Genomic DNA, 20,274 nt, shown 5'->3' with positions numbered 1-20,274 from the left:
GAGTGGGATGTCCTCAAGACAAGGGCAGCATGGACAAAAGCAGGGTGCTGAGAACGTGGCCTGGCTGTTGTCATGTGGTTTCTTCTAAGGGGCTCTTGGGGACAGTCATGAGAGACAATCTGAAAAAGCCATGAGGATTCTTATCCTCAGCCATTTGCAGGTTTTATGTGAGAGCAGGAAGTGGACAGAAGCTTTGGCTATAGTGTTGAGCTGACCTGGGTGACAGGGACAAGAGGTCAAGGAGAGGCAGTAAGGAAGAACTTCCTTCTGTCCAGTTAGTCCAAAGATGGTTAATTTTCCTCCTCCTCTTCCTCCTCCTCCTCCTCCTCCTCTTCCTCCTCCTCTTCTCTCTTCCTCCCTCTTCCTCCTCTTCTCATTTTTTCTTTTTTGTGTGCTGATCTAAGGCTTGAACTTGGGGCTTTTTTCTTTTACCTGGTGTTTCTGCTCAAGGCTGGTGCTCTACCATTTGAGTCACGCCTCCACTTTCCTCCACCTTATTCTTCTTGGGGGAACTGAGGTTTGAATTTAGGGTTTCATGTTTGCTAGTCAGGTTCTCTACCCTGGCCCTTTTTGAGCCTTTTTTTTTTCTTTTGTCTTTTAGGCAGGGTCTTGGTTTACCTAGCTAGCTGGACTGGAATCACCTTACCTAATCACCCTGTGATACCCAGCCTGTCTGTTGAGATGGGGTCCCACTTAATTTGTAATCTCTATCCTCTTGGAGAGAGGATACATTCAACCTATGCAGGAGTGGGTCTGATGGACTATTGCACAATTGTGTGGATTCCTAGATCCTGGATGGCTTTAGGTCTGTTCCTTCTTCACCAGTCATTCCCAAATTCTCTATAGCAGAGCCCAGGAGCTACTTGAAGTTCAGACCCCACTTTGGAAAGAACCTTCAGATCTGTAGAGAGTATGATACCTGTTCACTCATCCCTTTGAGGGCCAGTCTTGGCTTTTGAATTAAGGCTAAGCTTTCTACAGGCAGCCCTAGCCAGGGGTTGAGCATAGTGGGTTGTTTAGTGCCTAGCCAAGTTTTGCTCAATTCAGACTCTCCTCTAATTAGATCTTCACTCAAGTTTCATACTGCGTTGGCTGGGATGTGTTCATCCTCTTGTTCCTGCCTGAGTCGCTTGCTATTTGCCAGGTCCTGTCTTCAGCCTTTTATCTTTTCTGGATTTTACCCTCATTACACTGCATCCTAACTGGATCTCAGCCCTGGCTTCCTAGTGTATTGGATTCGTGCTCCCGAACATGTCACCAGTACCAGTGCTGGATGTAATCTGTGTGCTTTGGTTGACTTACTGGGTGTAGTTTATTCACCTGCAGCCCTGCTCTGCAAACGGCCCTGTCAACATTCCCCCAACGTAGACGGGATATAGAGTCAGCTTTTCATCATTCCCCAGGAGTGAAGACCTTGGACTTGATCTCTCCAGAGAGAAAGGGGGAGACCAAGCATTTTTTTTCCCTCCTGGCTCCCACTACTTTCTAAGTTTTCTACAAGTTCCCAGCCCTGGTTATGCCTTCTCAGAGACAGCAGAAAAATTTGGAGGACTTTCTGGAAATATTAGCATAGCCTAGAGCTTGTATTCAAAGGAGAGGCCTGTGTGGAGAGTGTCATCTCATCATGGGGAGGACAGAACAGTGCATCTGAGAGAGCCGGTGGGGTAGTGGTAGGGATACAAGCCAATTCCTGAGCCAAGCACCCTGGAGGGGCTTGAGATAAACTGGGGAGGAAAAAAAGATTTCCGTTCAGCATCCTTGCATGCCCAGATGCCTCTGGGACATGCAAAAATGGACAGCCTGGGAGGCTTTTCGTTTTCCTGAGTGCAAAATCAGAGAGAACCAACCTCCTGTCAGGGGCTCCTGCTTCCCTTGGACCCTCTGCTGGGCTGTCTCCAGCCCCTTGCCCTCCGGCTAGAGAGGGGCCAGCAGTGTAGACTGCTGGGGGGCTGGAGGAGTAGGCTCTTAACACAGCGGGACCTTTCACATGTTCAGTAACTGACATCCCCAGGTCGTGCCTGCCAGCATCTGTTCTGAGAGACACAGCTTCACAAACTCTCTGGGCTGGAAGGGACGTTGGAGGTCGTATCATCCAGCCTCTGGGCTGGCATTTTCATACTGTTTCTGATAATTCTAGAGTTTTTTTCTTTCTCTTTTTCTGACTTCATTTAAGATACTGCTAAAGACAGGATCTACCTGCTATCCTCCTTCCCAAGGGGAAATGTACTGTATCTCATATTTGTGGATCTAGCAGCAAGACACATGATAAGCCCAGATTTGGGGACACAGGTTCCTTTTGTTCTCCATACCACAGCTATGAGAATGGTCTCCATGGTTACAGCAGCTTCTCAGAGGTGTCTGGATTTTTATTTTATTTTTCTCCCCATCTTCCCCTAAATGTCTAATTGGTGAATAATCAGTTTAGGGAATGTGCTGGGAAGTTTCTATAGCATACACATATCAAGGCATAGATATTATATATTCAACACCCCCCCACACCAAATAGTGGGTTGACAGGATTTTTTTTTGGCACATTCTTTTTTCTCCTACTATAAAAAGAAATTTGGATTGACTTTAAAAATTTCAAGTTAAACAAGATTCAATGAAAGAGATATGGCCTTTATGTTCTTCAAAGGCATGTGAGCCAGAGAGGGGCTACAGCTAACCTAATTATGTTTTCTTTAATGTGGAATAGCTATTTGTCTGACATTTCATTTGCATCTTGTATCACATTCAGATGGCTGGGACATTGATTTTTTTTTCCTAGGGCACTCTTTGAACATGAAAGTATTTTTTAAAAACTATTTCCCCCTCCTTATGAGAGCAGGGATAGACATGGATCGATCATTACATGGTTGGATAAAAATGAATATAAATTTTATTGAAAAACAACACCAGCATCAATGTGGAGGAAGCTTGTTCAACAGTCATTGGCCCACAGCACTCCGTGCACACATCATGAGGAATTATCGTCTCTTAAGGTTTCCAGCTACTTATTCCAAATGAAAAGAAATTAAACAGACCTCCGATACCCAGTATGTACATCACCTTTGAAATCTTTGCCAGTAACACAATGATGTGTGTTTGCTCTGGGCACATTGGCATATTTCAAGACTTAATTGGTTTTAGAGAGAATGTAATCCTTCCAGTGAGCATGGCTTGGAAAACTCAAGAACCACTAGGAAAACTTTGTTCCTTTTCAAGCCCTTTTGAGGAAGAGAATTTCACAAAACTTTCTTGGCAACGTATCTCTCCTGCTAAACCACAGGAACTACTTCTTTATGTCTAGCCTAAATCTTTCATGCCTCAGTGAATCTATTTATTTTTCTTTCATCTCAGCAGGCCAGGAGGAGTTTGTCCTGGTGGGACAGTGTAACCTAGGAGGAACTCACAATGATCATAAGCACACCAAAAACAGTCCCACTGGGCTTGGTGGCACTTCTAAAGCAAGCTGAAAGGAAGTTAATGGCATCATCCCTGCCCCACGCTCATGTACCCTAAGACCCAACTTGGGGTTTGCCAGCAAATACTCTCTGAGTTTGATCAGTTTCCGTCCATTATTGGCATAGCAGAATGTCTGATTAAAGCTGCCCCATCCAGGCCCGTGTCCAGGGTTTCAGTCCCAGGAAGAGATTTCCAGGCAAAAGATACGTCTCACTATATTCCAGCATCTTTTCGGCATGCCAGGGAGTCCCTGCTTTCCCTCACAGCTGTGCTAGGTGCATACACGTGGAAATTTTGAGAAACCATGAGAATGCATCCAGTGATTGCAACATAAAACATTTTCTTTTTTGCAACATAAAACATTTTAACATCGTTCCCTGCCCTCCCTCCTTTTTTTCCAACTTTATGCAAAAGCCCAGGGGAAGGGATCTAGCCCCATAACCAGGGTTGCAGCGCCAGTAGTTCTGCATTTGAACCACCAGGGGGCAGCTGTGCCATTCAATTGGGCGCTTGGGGAAATTTGTCAATCAAGGAGACAAAGATGGGGATTTGAATAAAAGCCTTCAAAAATGCAACCCTGGATTTCTAGCCCAAGCAGCATGCATGTAAAAATTCATGAAGATTGAATTTCACTTCATGTATTTTTACTTCGGTGGAAAGGAAAAGAAATGCAGGTGATTTTTCTGACTGCGCTTACATCTGTCTTCACAAAAGGAGTTGCCTGATTAAATGAAGAGGGAGGGGCATTCCAGTTCCCTGCTGTTTTGTGCACTCTTCCAGAGCCAGGGACAGCTCCTGTTTTGCTGGGTGCCATTCCCTGCGTGCTTCACCATGTATTGATTAATTATGCTTTTTTTTTTCTTTCCAAATTTAAGATGCAAGTTGTCTTTTGCAAAGCTAGGTTGGTACCCAATGATAGCAGTTGAAAAAGGCACTTATTAATTTGAAGAGAGAGCACATTTCATTCAACCCATAGAATCAAAGATGTGAGAAAAGGCTGTTTGTGAGATGTAAACACTGTGTACCAGTTATGCCTTCCGAGTATTCCTGTAATTTTTGTTTGTTTTTAGACATGAGTGCCTTGGTATGGGGTGGCCAAGTCTTTCAGAAGGTACTGGGCACAGGCCAAGGCTGCTCAGATGCCCAGGGATTACGCCTTTCCCATGTAGAGGCCCCTGATGGGTAGAGGAGGTTGGGTACCCTGGACATGGGCCTTGCCTAGGTCCATACTGAGTGGTAGTGTTGATCCATAGGGGAGTGAGTCTAAGGGATAATAGAGTAAAATAATAGAGCCTGGAACTCCAGAAAGGTTGAGACAGGGGAGATGGCTCTGTTTTGGTCCCCAATCTGAGCTATGGATGAACTTGGTCAAACCCCCTTTGTTTGCCTCGATAGTCCGAGCACCTAACACAGGACCTGACACTTACCAAGTACCCCGTAAATACTTGAGGACACAGATACAAGAGGCTAGTCATAGCTGCAGCTGAGCCTGGGGATAAGGAGAGCATCCTTCAGGGAGAGATGAGACAATGTAAATTCTTAGGAAGGGGTACCCTGAGTTAGGCAGGGTCAGCAGAGTCAGAAAACCTAGGAGTTTGGCAGGGAACTATCTGGAGTGTGTCTTCGTGTCAGGACGGTGTTGCAGAGGACTTGTGGTGGGGAGGAAAAGAAATCTCTTAGTCCTTCCTCCCAGGAGCCCAGCCTTTTCTGCTGTTGCCATGGAAACACCAGCCTCAGGCACTGCTGAGGGTGAGCTGGGCAGCTGAGGCTTCTCAGGACAGGCCTGAGAAAGCAAGGGGGCCCTTCATGGAAGGCAGGACTTAAGGGTTTCTCCACTCAAAGAAAAGCAAGCAGAGAAATAGGATAGGGCTTGTCATAAAACAGTACTCAAGGCAGATGGCAGTTTCTCCAGCCTGGTTTTGCTGGTAGGGACTCTTGTGGGGGGAGGTTGGTGTGTGTATGTGTATCTCGTGTGTGTGTGTGTGTGTGTGTGTGTGTGTGTGTGTGTGTGTGTGTATGTGTTTATGTAGGAAGAGCCCTATTATTATATGAGTGTCACTAGAATTGCTGCTTGACCACTTGTTTACTCATCTTCTGACTTAGAGACCAGATCTCTGGAGGCCTGGCAGGACAAGGTCAAGCCTGAGGCTCAGGAGCTAAGAGCATCAGGAACATCCCCAGGCCCTGGGCTGAACTTAGGAGAGGAGCACTGAGTCTGAGGCCTTTCTACCATAGGCTTGGGTTTCAGGACTGCTATTGGTGCCACTTCTTTGCAATGTGCTCTCTGCCTCTTGCCCAGGACACCCATGGATACATACTGGCTACTTTCTGCCCTTGTCACTTTCCTGTGACCCATGGTAAGATGCTCAGCTTCTATCCTACAAGCTGTGGAGTACCAAGCTTCCTCTTCATCCCTTCTTTTTCTTCTTCTTTTGTAAATGCAGAACTTGTGAAGAGGAGACGGTGGCTAGTGGAGAAGCAGTGGAATGTGGAAGATGGTTAGGTCCAACATTCCCAGAAGTTGTGGGGAGACACAACACACACATTACTCGGAAGAGAAAAACACAAGCATGCTCTTTGGAAGGGGACTCTCAGATTCACTGGTGATTTGGACTTGCAGATTATTATGCTCCTCTAGGGCTGGGAGAATTCTCTTATGAATCCCATACAAGCTTGCAGCCTGGACAAGTTCTCTCCTTTCCCCACATCAACCCTACGACAACAATAGCACTAATACGAGAAGGGGCATCTGGGCACTGGATGTACAGTTCACAGTACCTTGGATTTACATAGCACCGTTTTCATCCCAAGGGTCTTTCATCTCTGACCCCTCAGCCAGGGCCGCACTGAGTAAAAAACACAGTCATCTCAGAGCTTGCGTGCGGCGGCGGGGTGGGGGAAATGGAAGCAGAGGCCTAGAAGTGGTTCATGCAGATCAGAAGTGTCTGGGGCTCTCTGTATTTTTCTGGAAGCCTCGTTGGGAGAGGATTAGCCCTGGCCTCTGGAAGGTGTGTGAGCATGGAGGTGCAGTCCCTCACTGGGCATTCACTTGGTATTTCAGGATGTAGGAGTAGAAGTTGTGGTTGGCATTCTCCAGCACCATGACATACACTTCCTGACAGCCAGCTGTGCTACAGCTGCCCTCCCAGTAGCCCTCGTGGTTTAGGGTCAAGGGCCATGTGTCCTGCCCCTTCACCAGGGCTTTGGCGATTCCAGGCAGTTTCAGTTTGAATGGGATGTTACGATTGGCAGGAAGCACACCAGACAGGGGCTCCAGCAGCTCATTGTCCTGTCCCCAGTGGCCGAAGATCTCAGGGAACATGGGCCAGTTCACCTTGGTATTGACACAGCACAGGAGGTAATTGAAGACAAAGCTGTAATTGCCCGGCTCCTGCCTCTTCTTCACAAAGATCTTGAAGGCAAACTTGCCGGCATGGGGCAGCTGGACTTTGAATTCTGTCCGCTTCTCTCTCTTCACCTGGAAGATGTAACGCCTCTGCATCTCCTCGGTGACAAAAGAACTGTCATCTCCATGTAGGGAAGCCAGGAGGCTGATCCCTTCCTCCACACGGAAGCTGATGGAGCAGCGCCCGTCGCTCGTGTGGATGATGGGGTCAGGGTGCGAGGGCTTCCTAATTCCCATCTGCTCTGAGAACCAGCTAGGGCCCACCGGCTGGTGGAGCTCGGCTGGCAGCTGGACACCCAGGTCCACGTAGTTGCACTTGAGTGTGTACTCGAGCACGGAGCTGTAGATGTCTGAGTTGCCTTTGGCGAAGATCTGCAGCTTATGGGTGCCCATGGTTGGAGGGAACACCTCTAGCTTCATCCCGTTCTTCTTGAGGCTCAGCAGCCCGTGCTCCTGTTTGCCATTGAGCATGAACATGAACAGCGTGGGGGCGCAGCTCTCGATGGTGACCGTGGCCTTCCCGTTCACTGTGGACACACCAGGTTAAAGTCAGGTGAGGCGGGTCCAGTGTCGGTCTGACTCTTGTGTACGTATGTGCGTGTTTTCTTATGTGCAGCACCCTTTACTGTGTGCCGTGTCCCTGGTATCATCATTTCCAAGGTTGGTTTTCACTGACAAGATGTTAGCCAACATGGTATAAGCCAACTAGAGCAACCCTCCAGGGAGAGGTCTGTGTCCTTTAAGTGGGTCTCTGAAACAGGATTAGCTGGGGGCGGAGGTCTTAAGAAAAAACTCTTCCCCTCAGCCATATGGGCTCCTGGCCTCCATTTGATGAAGGCTTGGCCCAACTCCAGAGTTTAGCAGAAGGTCAAGAAGTAGGAAGAGCAATTACCTCTTCTAAGCCTCAGCTCTTGGCTTTCACACCACTCCCTCTAGCATTTCTATGGTGTCGATAGTCTTAAAAAGTAGTTGTGAGGGCTTCACAGGGGGCAGGGTGGTGGTGGTGGTGGTGGAAGTGGGGTGTGTCCTCAACTCCTGTTCTCAAAGGGTGTGCCTTAGGTGTGTCTCTGGAATGGGACTTTAGAGAGCCAGTGTGCACACCTGAGGGTCCTCTGCCTCCCCTCTCCCTGTACATCTCCTTGTCCTGCACTTTTGCCTTCTTCCCTCCTAGTCATTGTCTTTCATGGGTTGGGATCAGTTCCCTGGATCTTTGATCCTCTGAGTACTCTTTGGTTCCCCCCTCCCCACTCCCCAGGACCACCGGGAGGGATAGTAGCCTCTCCCAGAGCCTAGCTTGGCACTGTCATGAGCTGGTCCCCAACCACGGACTCTGGCAACTTTCTCAGCCTTGTTCGATGGGTAGAGAAGGCTCTCTGGTTCGTGCTCACTGTTAACTCCATCTTGCAAAGCTGGCAAGGCTTCACTCTGAAGGCCTGGCTGCAGAGAAGCGTGTCCTGACCTGTCAGATGAAGTGTAATTTCCTCTAAGCCTTCCTCCTGGCCTTGGATCCTGTCAGAGGATCTATCAATGTTGGAATGAATTACACACGCATCTTTGAGTAATATGCCCGTCCTCGTCTGTGCTGTGGATCCTGTGGTAAGAGGCGGTCGTGTTTCTTGCTGTGTTCTAGAACTTGATTGTGGTGCCTGGCCCAAACACTGCTTAGCGGAAGTGAACTTCTAAGAAGATGGGAAGGGAAGGACTGGCCAGCCCGAGACCCTGTGGCACCTCCCACCCTTCCCTTCCTTCCTTTTCTCCCTACTTCCAAGTTCTTACCCCTGATACTCCATTACTTTTTACCTTCCTTATCTTGGGGTCTTCTTCCTTCCCTCCCTCTAGCCCCCCCCAGATTCCTTCATTTTTTTTCTTTTTCCATCTTTTACTCTTTAAGACACATTGCAAGCTCCAAGAAATACTCCATGTGTATCATGAATATGAAAACAAGTGTTAGATGACTACGAACTAAGAAATGTGCTGTTTACATTTTTGCACACCTCTTGAAAGGGCAAATTCAATGCAGTCACATGAGTGTGATGTTACCAGGTCCCAGTGGATTCTTTCCTGCGGTTGGAGGTCCCACCACAGCCTGAACAGGACCTCCATCAGATGTCAGCTCAGGAAACAGATTCTCAAAGTGAGCAGCCCTACACTGTTATTTTAGCAGCAGGAGTTGCCAGGTGCGTGTAACTTTTCAGAGTGTGTGGGAGCCTGGCATCCCAGTTATGGCACCAGGTGAGAAGTAGAAAGAGAAGGTCACCCGAGCCTGGCTTGTGCTCCTTGGCCACCCCCATCCCCATCTCCCTGCAGTGCAGGATGGGATTTGGGACCCATCCCCAGCCCAACCTGGCCAATAGCTGGTATGATGCCGGGTCTCCTGTGCATGGAGGCCTATGGTGGTAAAGCTGGTTGTGGACAGGCAGGGTTTTTGCCGAGGTGTGGAAGGTGGAATGACGGGAATACTGTCTGAATAAAGATAGAAAGGGCAGGGGTCTGAGCAGGCCAAGCTGAGCCCCTCATCAACGCATGCTCAAGTGTGGAGGTTGAGTAACTTCTGGTGCCCCCTTGTTTCACACTGTTCCCACTGACTATAACATGTCCATCCTGCTTCTTCTCCTTTTCCCAGGATCCAGTTCACTGGCCACCTCCCTAAGGCAGCCCAACCCAACCCTGTATCCTGCTGGAAATGGTGGCCCCACCTCTCCCACAGCTCCTGGGACCTCCTTGGGAGGAGAGCACAGCAGGTGGGTCGGTGTCCGTTGGAAACCTGAGCTGGGAGGTTGTATGTAGACTGGCTCAGATAGGTCGGGACCCTCCATCCCTGGCTCATGCAACAGGCCAAGCTGTGTGCCAGGGAACCCACCTCTCCCTGGTGTAGCCCCTTTCCGGCTTTCCTCAAGGTGACCTAAGGTTCTGACCTGTCCTGGTGGCCTGAGAGCCTCCACTATCTGCTAATTCCACAGCCACACATGTGCATGGACTAGGGATCACCTGCCCCAGGTTACCTGTTCTGATCATGGAGGTGTCTGGGCGGGCACTGAGCATCCCCTTGTTGTAGAATTCACTCTTGTGATACAAGTTGTCCTCAAACTGCCTCAGGGACTGAGGAGGTTTTAGTAGTTGCCAGTTCTTGTTGTCTGGGAAATGGTCCTCGATGAACAGTGCGGGATGGGTAAGGAAGTAGAATTCATTGTAGCTGGAGTAGAGAAAGAGCTGGTCAGGAGTCATATTTGGGGAGGAAGGGTATATGGGCCCACTCTTCAGAGCCCAAGGGGCTCCTCTTTTGAGCCTCCCCAGCACCCACAGAGGGGGGTGTCTACTGATAACCCATGTGTGAAGAGAGGCTACTTCCAGTCCTAAATGTGGGCACTGAAGACTCCTCAGTGGTTGCTTTTAGACTCTGAAGTCAAGCAGTGTCTCAGGTCTCTTCTAAGGAAGAGGCCATGGCTCAAAATTTAGGATGCCTGATGGTGGGGGTGGGAGGTAGGAGATGGTCCAACACCAGAGAGAAATTTGAAGGGAGCAAAGGCATAACCAGTGGGCCAGCTGTGAGCAGTGGAGGTATCTGGGGACAACAAAGTACTGCATGCAATATTTCCATCTGTTCCCCCTCTCCATGTCTGTCTGTCTGGCTGCCTATCTATCTATCTATCTATCTATCTATCTATCTATCTATCTATCTATCTATCTATCTATCTATCTATTGCTAGTCCTGGGGCTTGAACTCAGGGTCTGGGCACTGTCCTTGGGCTTTCTCAAGGCTAGAGCTCTACCACTTGAGGCACAGCACCACTTCCAGCTTTTTCTGTGTATGTGGTACCAAAGAATTGAACCCGAGTCTCAGTGCATGCTAAGCAAACACTCTCCCACTAAGCCAAACTCCCGGCTCTGATCTGTCCCCTATTACCACTGTGCCTGTGTAGCTGTGTGGCCATGGCCTTTGTGTCTGGCTCCCTGAGGGCCTATCAGAGGAATGTTCTAGAAGGATAGGGACTGGGAGGTAGGTAATATGTAAGAGCGGGAGAGCCTGACATGTAAGATGTGTGTACATGTTTGTTCTGAGTATGGGGGGTGTCAAGATTTAAACTGCATACATCCAAGTGAACTCTTACTTGGCTGAATAAGAGGTGTCTGAGCTGCTGGTAGACAAAGTAATCCAAGACAGTTCTGTGTGTGGTCTTATGTTAAAGACAAGTTTGACCAGAGAGCCTAGCAGGATAGAAGTGAAATCTAGTCCACAGGCCAACTATCTTGTCCCCCGGACCCCTGAACACATAAAACTCCTACTTACAGGAAGGTGAATTTGGAGGTGGTAGTGTTCACCAGGCCGCTGCCCCAGGTGCTGTCCAGCAGGTGCCATCTCCCCTCCAGGAACACGGCATTCCAGGCATGGTCAAACTCCCCAGAGAAGCTCTGACCTGTCTGGTAGCCAAAGCCTTTGGAATAGCCCGCCACTGTCGTGCACTGCACACCAGCAATCCTGGAGTGAGGAGGTAGAACAAGGATTTGAGGGGACTCCTGCTGGAGACGGGCCCTTCCTTCCTTCCTGCTTCTCGTTTTTTCCCCCCTGCCTCTCACACTCACAGGTGATTTAAAAAAAATAAAAGAAGTGAAGAGCTTTTTATTTCTTGGCGTGGGGACAAGAGGACCTGGTGTTGGTTGCTTCTGTCAGTGCAGGCTGGCCACAGTCCTTCCTGCCCACTCCTCCCCCCCGAGACTCTTCAAATCACTTCTGAAATGTCTCCCCAGAGCCTGCTTTACATGATCCACGAGGAACTCTTCAGGAGGAGAAAAAAAAATGAGGGCAAGAGGGAAGATGGCCTCACAAACACCAGGCAGGAAAAATGGCTTTTGGAACAGAACCTACATATAAAATATAGGCACAGAGGTTGGGAGAGCCAGGATACCTCAAGAGAGGTGTGAGTCATGGTCCCCAGATGTACCTTCCCAGGTACATCTACATGGGGACTGCAGATGGCAGGCAAACTCATGTGTCTAGTGCTGTCTTTGGTAGAAACGGTCAACTGCTAAGGACCCCGAGGTCTGATTGACAGCTCTGTCCTTTGTAAAGCTGGTATGACACCACCATGGTGTATTAAGGTCATTTACTCACTGATGGCCCACCCAATGATTCTGGAATCTCCTGTTGCTTTCCTGTGGGCATTGTCCCACATCCCTTTTATCCCTCCGTAATATAAAAGGAGTCCTGGGTACCACAGTACATGGCTTCTTTTGCATTTAGGTGAGCTGACTAATGGAGTTGATGGACCTGTGGACACTCCACTCACTGTAGCTCGTCCTCTGCTTAGAGCACACTGAGACAAGGAAGGACACATTGAGCATCCACAGACTCCAGGCCTTGGGGGTAAGTGAAGGTAGAAACTGAGGTTGGTAGCTTGGACATCCTCTGGGGGAGGGGGCATGGGAGGAGGAAGGCCTGCTTTGAGCAGTCTGTGTGGGGCATATCCTCCCACCAAGGGGGATGATGCAGAAGAGTTTTATCTGAAAAAGCAAGTGGGGAGCAGCTGTGACAACCTTGCCAACCCAGGAAAGGGCTGGAGGAGGAGGGAGTAAGTGACCAGGGCATTTACCTATATTGCCTGGAGCTGAAATGGATGATCATTTGGCCTAGCCAGGAAACCAGGGCTCTAGTTCCAGCCATAGCAGTCACCTGTGGTGTGTGACCTTGTCTGACTTACCATGGGCAGAAAGGAGGGTGGCCATTAAATGATCTCCTGGGAGTAAGACTACTCTGACAGGCGGAGGAATGCTGTAGGGAATGCCCCCAGCAGCAAAAAGATGAAAACCAGCCTCTGCTGTAAGCTTATGCATTGCTTGCCTTTGACATGAGGCTGTGTTAGTCCCTGGCAGCCATGTGCAAGATGAATTGGACAAAGGAAGTCAGAGTGTAAAAGCATTGTTGCTAATAACCTAGTTTCTATGCAAAATGAAGTAACGTGTATGTATAAAACAATAATTGTAGAACTAGTAGGGTTTTGCATCCAGTGTCTGGCTGCCAGTCAGGATGACCCATGACCCTTTCATATCATCAAGAAACCACTGGCTGTATTCATGTGTACATGGCACTAGCCATGGTTTATCATGGAATGACAAGACATACAACATAATAAAAATATATTGTTCCTGTATGTGAATTAATGCACCTTCTATCTGGCAAATATCATGTAACCCTTTTACTAATTACAATAAAAAATGCAAAAAAATAAAATAAAATAAAATGCAAAAAAATATATATATTGTTCCAAAAATAATGCCAGTATATAAAATAAACTAGCAGGAGGCCAACAGAGGGAGATTCACTTTGTTAGCTGGAGCTGGGAGAACAGTGAAACAAAAGGCAGAGGGTTGGGTGTGGTGGTTCGAGCTTGTGATCCTACGTACTTAGGAAGGAGAGATCAGGGGAACACAATTTGAAGGCAGCTCAGGCATACACCTTAGGGAGATTCTACCTCAACCAATAGCAGGGTGCAGTGGTACAAGCCTGCTCTCTTAGCTATGGGAAGTGGCACACATCTATCATCTCCAGAAACACAGGTAATGTGGATCACAGCCCAGGCCAACAGTGGCGTAATGCACTGGGAAAATAACTAGTGCAAAAAGAGGCTGGATGTGTGACTCAAAGGGCAGACACCTGCCTTGGAAGTGTAAAGTCCTAAGTTCAGTCCCCAGTACTGAAAAGAAGGGAGAGGTGGTGGAAGAGGAAGAAGAAGAAGAAGAAGAAGAAGAAGAAGAAGAAGAAGAAGAAGAAGAAGAAGAAGAGGAAGAGGAAGAGGAAGAGGAAGAGGAAGAGGAAGAGGAAGGAAGAAAGAAGAAGAAGGCTGAAAAACACTTCTACCTGCTGAAGGGCTCAACTAGCCAGCTGAGAGCCTAAAGTGTCGCACAAGGACATCTATCTATTTAACAACCTCGTGCTGCTGGATCTTGCTTTTACTTTTGACAGTTTTGACAACTCCAGTATCGGCTCCTCAGCAGGGGATCATGTGTAATTCAATCTACAAAGCAAACATGCATACAAGATGCCTGAAGTAAACTTCCCCAGGGTACCTGAAGGATCTGAAGAAAGCTGAAGCCCCAACCCCAGGGCTCAGGGACCCAACCACAGCAAATCTGAGTCCTGAAAAGGACCCCGTGGTCATTTGTGATGGTTTGATAGAGATGAACCACACAGAAGCACAGGCAAGCAGAAGGTAACAGTGTTACCTGGGTGATCTCTGAAGGTACCGTAGCTTCCACGAATACATTATCCTTCTTACTTAAAAAAAAAAAAAAGATCTGAGCCATGCATGGTAGCTCACGCCTATAATCCTAGCTACTCAGAGGAGGCTGAGATCTGGGGATCAAAGTTCAAAGTCAACCTGGGCACAAAAAAGACCTGAGACTCTTATCTCCAGTTAACCTCTAGAAAACCAGAAGTGGTGCTGTGGCTCAAGGGGTAAAGCTCTAGCCTTGAGCTGAAGAGCTTAGGGACAATGCCCATGCTCAGAGTTCAAGCCCCACAACCAAACAACATTAACAAAAAAATCTGGTTGTGTTGTGTCCTCCGGTAGTAGTTGAGGAGGCCAAGACTATTACTGTCATTCTTTTTTTTTTTTTTGTTAGCTGTGGGGCTTGAACTCTGGACCTAGAGCACTGTTCCTGAGCTCTTCAGCTCAAGGCTACTGCCCTACTCCTTGAGCCACAGCGCCACTTACAGTTTTCCAATGGTTAATAGGAGTGGACTTTAGTGCCTGGGCTGGCTCTGAACCTCGATCCTCAGATCTCAGCCACCTGAGTAGCTAGGATTACAAGCATGAGCCACTGTGCCTGGCTTCTTACTGTCATTTTATATCAAGAGGGTCAAGAGATATCCCGAATCTCTGGGAAATCTGCTATCTGGTGGTACCTAAGCCGTGGTAAAGAGATACAGAGAATTGACTGGAGGCTGAATCAGTGGCAAGAGTCTAGAGAATTAACTTTGACCCCCTGGTAGGAGATTAGACAGAATCAATTAAAGCTATGGGCAATCAAAGCAAAAGGAGAGAACATTTATGTTGGATGATAGAAAGTCAGAAAGAAACCAATCCAGCAGTTGCAAGCAAGAACACCAACAAAAGATGCCACATTGATAACTTGGGAAAGACCACAAGAAGATGAATCATGCTACAAAAAAAACCCCACCCATGTTCTCTACCAAATTATGTGTTAAATAAGTCTTTATTTATGTCATTGCAAAGAGATAGAGTGTACTGGCAGAGAGTAAAGATCGCTGCAAGGAAACAGCTCTTCCCTGACACCCATGTGGGGGTAAGTGGGCAGCTGTAGATTGCATTGTCTTCAGTGATGAAGTGATGAGCTAATGAATCCGCCAAACCTCTGTCAGTTAGTTATGTTAGAGGTAAATAAGATTAGGGAAGTGATGCATGCATGAGTTACTAGTCCATAAAAGGCAGGGTGAGGGATTTTGTTCCTGGTCACCATCAGATTGGAGCTAACTTTCAGGGATGCAAGGTGTTGAGTTGTATTTTAATGATCAGCTTGCAGCCAGAGTATGGCTGTTGTTAAGAAACTAGACCAGGTATAGAGATGACAATTTCACTCAAGACAAGTGTCAGTTTTCTGAGTCTATGTGGGCCAGCCCAGCCTACAGGAAATTTCCGTAGACCAAAAATAATCCCAATATAAAAAAAAGACAGGAAAGGGCTTTGTTTTCCTTTTTTTTCCTTTCTTTCTTTCTTTTTTTTAAAAATAAAAACACAAAAACTCCAGAGTCAGTTGGAAAACCTTAGGTGGTATGTTCTCAGCCAGTCCTTTCCTGCTAACTAGATGATATGGTCCCCAGTATACAGATGAAGAAATAGAGCCTCTAAAAAGATAAACTGCTTATCAAAAGGAGTACAACAGGCAAGCAGTCACTGAGAAACTGAAACCCAAGTCTTTCTGGCTTTATATCTGGCATTCCTACAGCATGCTAGAAAGATTACACTGGATAAAGAAGCATAAATCTAGAACTTGTTCAGATTTGCAAACTCAGATGAAAACAATCTTATTTGACAGATGCTAGGTAGATGGGTTTATTTATTTATTTAAAAGAGAACACCCAAACGAGCCTAGGAATATCCTGTCCATTCCTGTCATTTTATCACTATCCATTATAGCTATAAAACTATCTGTTTGGGGCCGGGAGTTTGGTCTAGTGGTAGAGTGCTTGCCTAGCATGCACGAAGACCCGGGTTCGATTCCTTGGTACCCCACATACATAGCAAAAAGCCGGAAGTGGTGCTGAGGCTCAAGTGGTAGAGCTCTAGCCTTGAGAAAGTCCAAGGACAGTGCTCAAGCCCTGAGTTCAAGCCCAGGACTGGCAAAAAAAAAAAACCAAAAAACTATCTGTTATAGTTGTCCAATTTGACTTTCTATCCATTTGAAGGCCTACTTGTGTATAGGATGAGATATTCATAGGGGAGGTAAAAAAAAAACATGGCTGAAGACAGGGAAAAAAAACCAACCTGTTAACACTCAGAGGACGTGGAACTGAGTGTGGGTAATGCCTATACATACTGAGTGAACTCTGGGAGGGAATGTAACAGTATTATCAGCTCCATCTCTAAATGATGAGATTAAGAGCTACTTAATCTTTTTGCTGTGTACATTTTCTACATCAGATATGATGGGCCATATTTTTTTTTAACTAATTGCAGTTGTTACATGAAGCATAAGGCAACACATAAGCTGGAGTCTGGGTGTGGGAAGGAACATGGAGGACTTCAAGGGAAGGAAGGAACCTGGAAGAGTGTTATGGGGAGAGGAATGGGCATGAGGAGAGGGAGGCAGCAGAGCTGGGAAGGTACTGAGGTTAGATTTTGGAGAACTTTGTAGCCTACGGTGAGCAGTCAGTCGGGTTCAGGAATCTAGGACTAGGGGATCCTGGGCCCAAAGGCAGGTGGGGGCGATAGCTGGAATGTGGAACAGTGGTGAGGGCTGCCCTGGAGGGGTGGGTGGGTCAGAGTGGGATCCTGTGTATTGGAACTTATTCTGGATGCAGCCGAGGCTTGGGGACTTGAAGATGGGCCTTAGAGGGGACAGGAGGGAAGGACAGGGAGCTAGGCAGGAAGGTAGGAGCAATCCGTGGACCAGGTGCCTGGTAGTGTGGTGACCAAGGGTTGTCAGATGGTACAGCTGGGAGTTTAAGTCAGGAATAGGTTACATATTCCCTAAGAGCACAACACCAAGCCATCTCAGCTTCCTGTGGCGCGAGTATCGCCATCTTTGGTTTGAGGGATGCAGCCCCGGGGCTGATGTTGGGTGCATGAAAAGATCCATTCCCAGAGGCCTACAGAGGTGCAGGGAGCTCTTTGGCTGTCTGTGACAGCCTCTACAGCTGCCTTGATGGTGTCCTAGCGGAACCCTGCAAACCTCTGAAATGAGGCACAGGAAACTCTAGGGGTGGGCAGGACTCCCCGAGCCTTGAACCTGTTCTCAGTTCTCCAGGAAAGCAGTACCGGTTCATTCTTCAGTCAAGCCAGCAACTTGGCCACATGCCCTGAAGATAGACAGAAGCTTCTCCCTGGCTACCCCAGTGTTCTGACAGGTCTTTTCAAATACAGACTTTGTTTCCCTAGGTAGAGGCCTCTGCACCTTCCCAAAGGATTCCCACAGCCCTCTTGTTGTGAACAACTACTGTCCTGTTTGTTGTTCCCAGACCTGCCATTCTTTTTTTTTTTTTTTCTTCCAGTCCTGGGCTTGAGCTCAGGGCCTGAGCACTGTCCTTGGACTTTCTCAAGGCTAGAGCTCTACCACTTGAGCCTCAGCACTACTTCTGGCTTTTTTTTCTCATATATGGTACGGAAGAATTGAATCCTGGTGTTTGTGCGTGCTAGGCAAGCATGCTACCATTAGGCCAAACTCCCGGTCCTGCTGCCATTTCTTTTAAACCTTCAGCGGCACAACGATGGGAGAAGGCAGGAAAGGGGGCTTTTAAAACCAAATTATTGCTGTGCATTCATCTGCCGTTATGTTAATGCATCATGAAGCCCAGCAGATGGTACAAGGTCAATTAGGCTGGTGCTGAAAAGGAGAAATTGACCTTTTCAGGACTTACTTGGATTTCAGAGCAAAGTTTGCAAACTCAGGTTTTAGGCCAGGCATGGGAGGAAGCTACTGAGAGCACTGGGAGAAGGGAAGAGGATGGGGTGGGGGTCATACCTGCACATTCTTTCAAAGAGACCAGCATAGCCATCACAATTGGTCTTCTTGGTCTTCAGGATGTTTGTAGGTTTGAAGGCTTTGTGATCCTTCTGAGCAGCCTCGATGTCATACTCTGCGGGGAGGAGAGGTGGGGGAGGTAGCTGTGAAGAATCAGGGCCCTGCAGTGTCTAAGGCTGATTCAGGAGGTTGAGAAGAGGCTCCAGCCACAGCACTATCCCCAAACCTAGCCATGCCCTGGGTATCAGCAGGCCAAGGGGAAACCACAGTGGGTTGACTAGAACTGAGGTTCCTGGACTGAGCCAGGTCTAGGAAATGTCAGCTTTTATGCAGATGAGAAGAGGAAGAGCAAGGTCAAGACAGAGGAGGGCATTTGGCCCTCAGACCTGTGTGTGTGTGTGTGTGTGTGTGTGCATGTGTGTGTGTGTGTGTGTGTGTGTATGGTAGCTCACACTTGTAATCCTAGCCACTGAAGAGGTGAGACTTGGAGTCACAGTTCAAGTCCAGCCTTGATAGAAAAGTCTTTGAGACTCTATCTCCAAATATCCAGCAAAATACTGGACTGGAAACATGGCTTAAGTGGTAGAATTCCAGCATGAAAAAGTAAATGAGGCAATTTTGAGACCCTTGAATTTAAGCTCTGGTAATGACATGCATGCACACAGATGCGTGTGCATGCACACGTGCTCACGCATGCACACACACACACACACACACACACACACACAAAGTGAGCATACCTATGTGGTGGCATATCCATATCCAGATGGCACGGACCTTTTCCAGATCGCTGTGGGCCTTCTGGAGTAGGTCACTCACTAGCTCATCCAGGCCACTCTTGACAGTCACCTGGGAAGCAGGAAGGGTGTGCTGCTTCAGGGCTTGGAAGAGGGCTGTGGGGGGCCTAGCTCTCACCACTGACAGCCAGTGCTGCTTTTCCTCCGGGCGAGGAAGCTGGGGGAGAGGCTCAGAGGGACAGGCTGGCTGAGTGTGGATCACAAGCAATTTTCTTTTTTCTTTTTGTTTTAAAGAATGAGTTCTTCCAGTGGGACTTCCCAATGTCAGAACTATAAGGCTAATATTTTGTATTAGCATAGACTCCAATCGACCCACAAAATAGAACTGAGAATTTAGAAATAAGCCCATATACTTTCATAGCCATTTGAATTTTGATAAGGGTGCCAAGTCTATTGAGTAAGGGAAATAATGTAGCTTAAAAAAATCACAAATGGTCCTGGAAGGATTGTATTTCAACATTCAAAAGAATGACATTGGATCTTTGCATTGTGTAGTATGCAAAAATAAAGTAAAATGGACCATTGACTCTAATATAAGAGGTTAAGCCATAAAATTCTTAGAACTGAAGTCAATCATTGTGACCATGGATTTGGCTGTGAATCCCTAGATATGACATGAAAATTACCAGTAACAAAAGTAATAATAAGTAAACTGGGATTCATTGAGACACAAAGATTCTGAATGTTAAAAGATATTATTAAAAGAGGGACAATTTACAGAATAGGAGAAAACATGACAAATTATATACCTGATAAGGGCTTAATATTCAGAATATGTAAATAATATATGTATTTATTTATTTGCTTATTTATTTGTTTATTGTGAGGCTTGAACTCAGGGCCAGAGTGCTGTCTCTGAATTTTTGTGCTTAAAGCTAGCACTCTACCACTTTGAGCCACAGCTCCTTTCCCAGTTTTCTGGGAGTTAGCTGGAGATAAGAATCTCACAGACTTTCCTGTCCAGGCTACAATCCTCAAATCTTAGCCTCTGGAGTAGCTAGGATGACAGGCATGAGCCACCAGAGCCCAGCTACATTTACATATTTGTATATAGACCCTTTTCCCAAAGGAGATACACAAATAGTGGATAGATTGGTTTTGGACAGGGGTCTACTGTCTATTTTCCATCCTGGGTCACCAGTCAGGGAAACTCAGGATATGTTCAGGAGGCTTTGCTGCTGTGGTTTGAGGGACCTTTATGGACTATAATTATGGGCTCTTGGCTAGAGGGCCAGCTCCCCTACCTGTGAGGCATAGGTGTCCAGTTTTTCAAACTGCCTGAGGTCCAGAGGCATGGATTTGAGACTGGACTTGTCCCAAGGATAGGCTAGAAACACAGAAAAGCTCAGTCAGCAGTTGAGACCCTCTGTGGAGGGTTACCCTGCCCAGGTTCTGTCCTTTCTGTGCAACAGCCTGACCATTAACATGATT

At 47.3% G+C, this 20,274-nt stretch overlaps 1 protein-coding gene across 1 annotated transcript in view; it reads right to left on the bottom strand.

Annotated features, from left to right (window-relative positions):
- Positions 1-6,373: 6,373 nt before the first annotated feature.
- Ky (kyphoscoliosis peptidase) overlaps positions 6,374-20,274 on the bottom strand; it is a 28,822-nt gene continuing 14,921 nt past the window's right edge. The window contains exons 8-13 of the mRNA XM_090323183.1: positions 20,088-20,170; positions 18,787-18,895; positions 18,047-18,161; positions 11,139-11,327; positions 9,853-10,043; positions 6,374-7,377 (exon numbers count right to left, since the gene is read on the bottom strand). Of these exons, the coding sequence (XP_090179309.1) occupies positions 6,479-7,377; positions 9,853-10,043; positions 11,139-11,327; positions 18,047-18,161; positions 18,787-18,895; positions 20,088-20,170 (1,586 nt within the window). The 3' untranslated portion in view covers positions 6,374-6,478. The remainder of the gene's footprint in view (positions 7,378-9,852; positions 10,044-11,138; positions 11,328-18,046; positions 18,162-18,786; positions 18,896-20,087; positions 20,171-20,274) is intronic.

This window comes from Megascapheus bottae, chromosome 32, assembly GCF_031878675.1.
Source record: "Megascapheus bottae isolate mThoBot1 chromosome 32, mThoBot2.hap1, whole genome shotgun sequence".
Taxonomy (NCBI): domain Eukaryota; kingdom Metazoa; phylum Chordata; class Mammalia; order Rodentia; family Geomyidae; genus Megascapheus; species Megascapheus bottae.
Note: the sequence above shows the minus strand (reverse complement) of the source record. Positions and strands in the feature narration are given on the sequence as shown.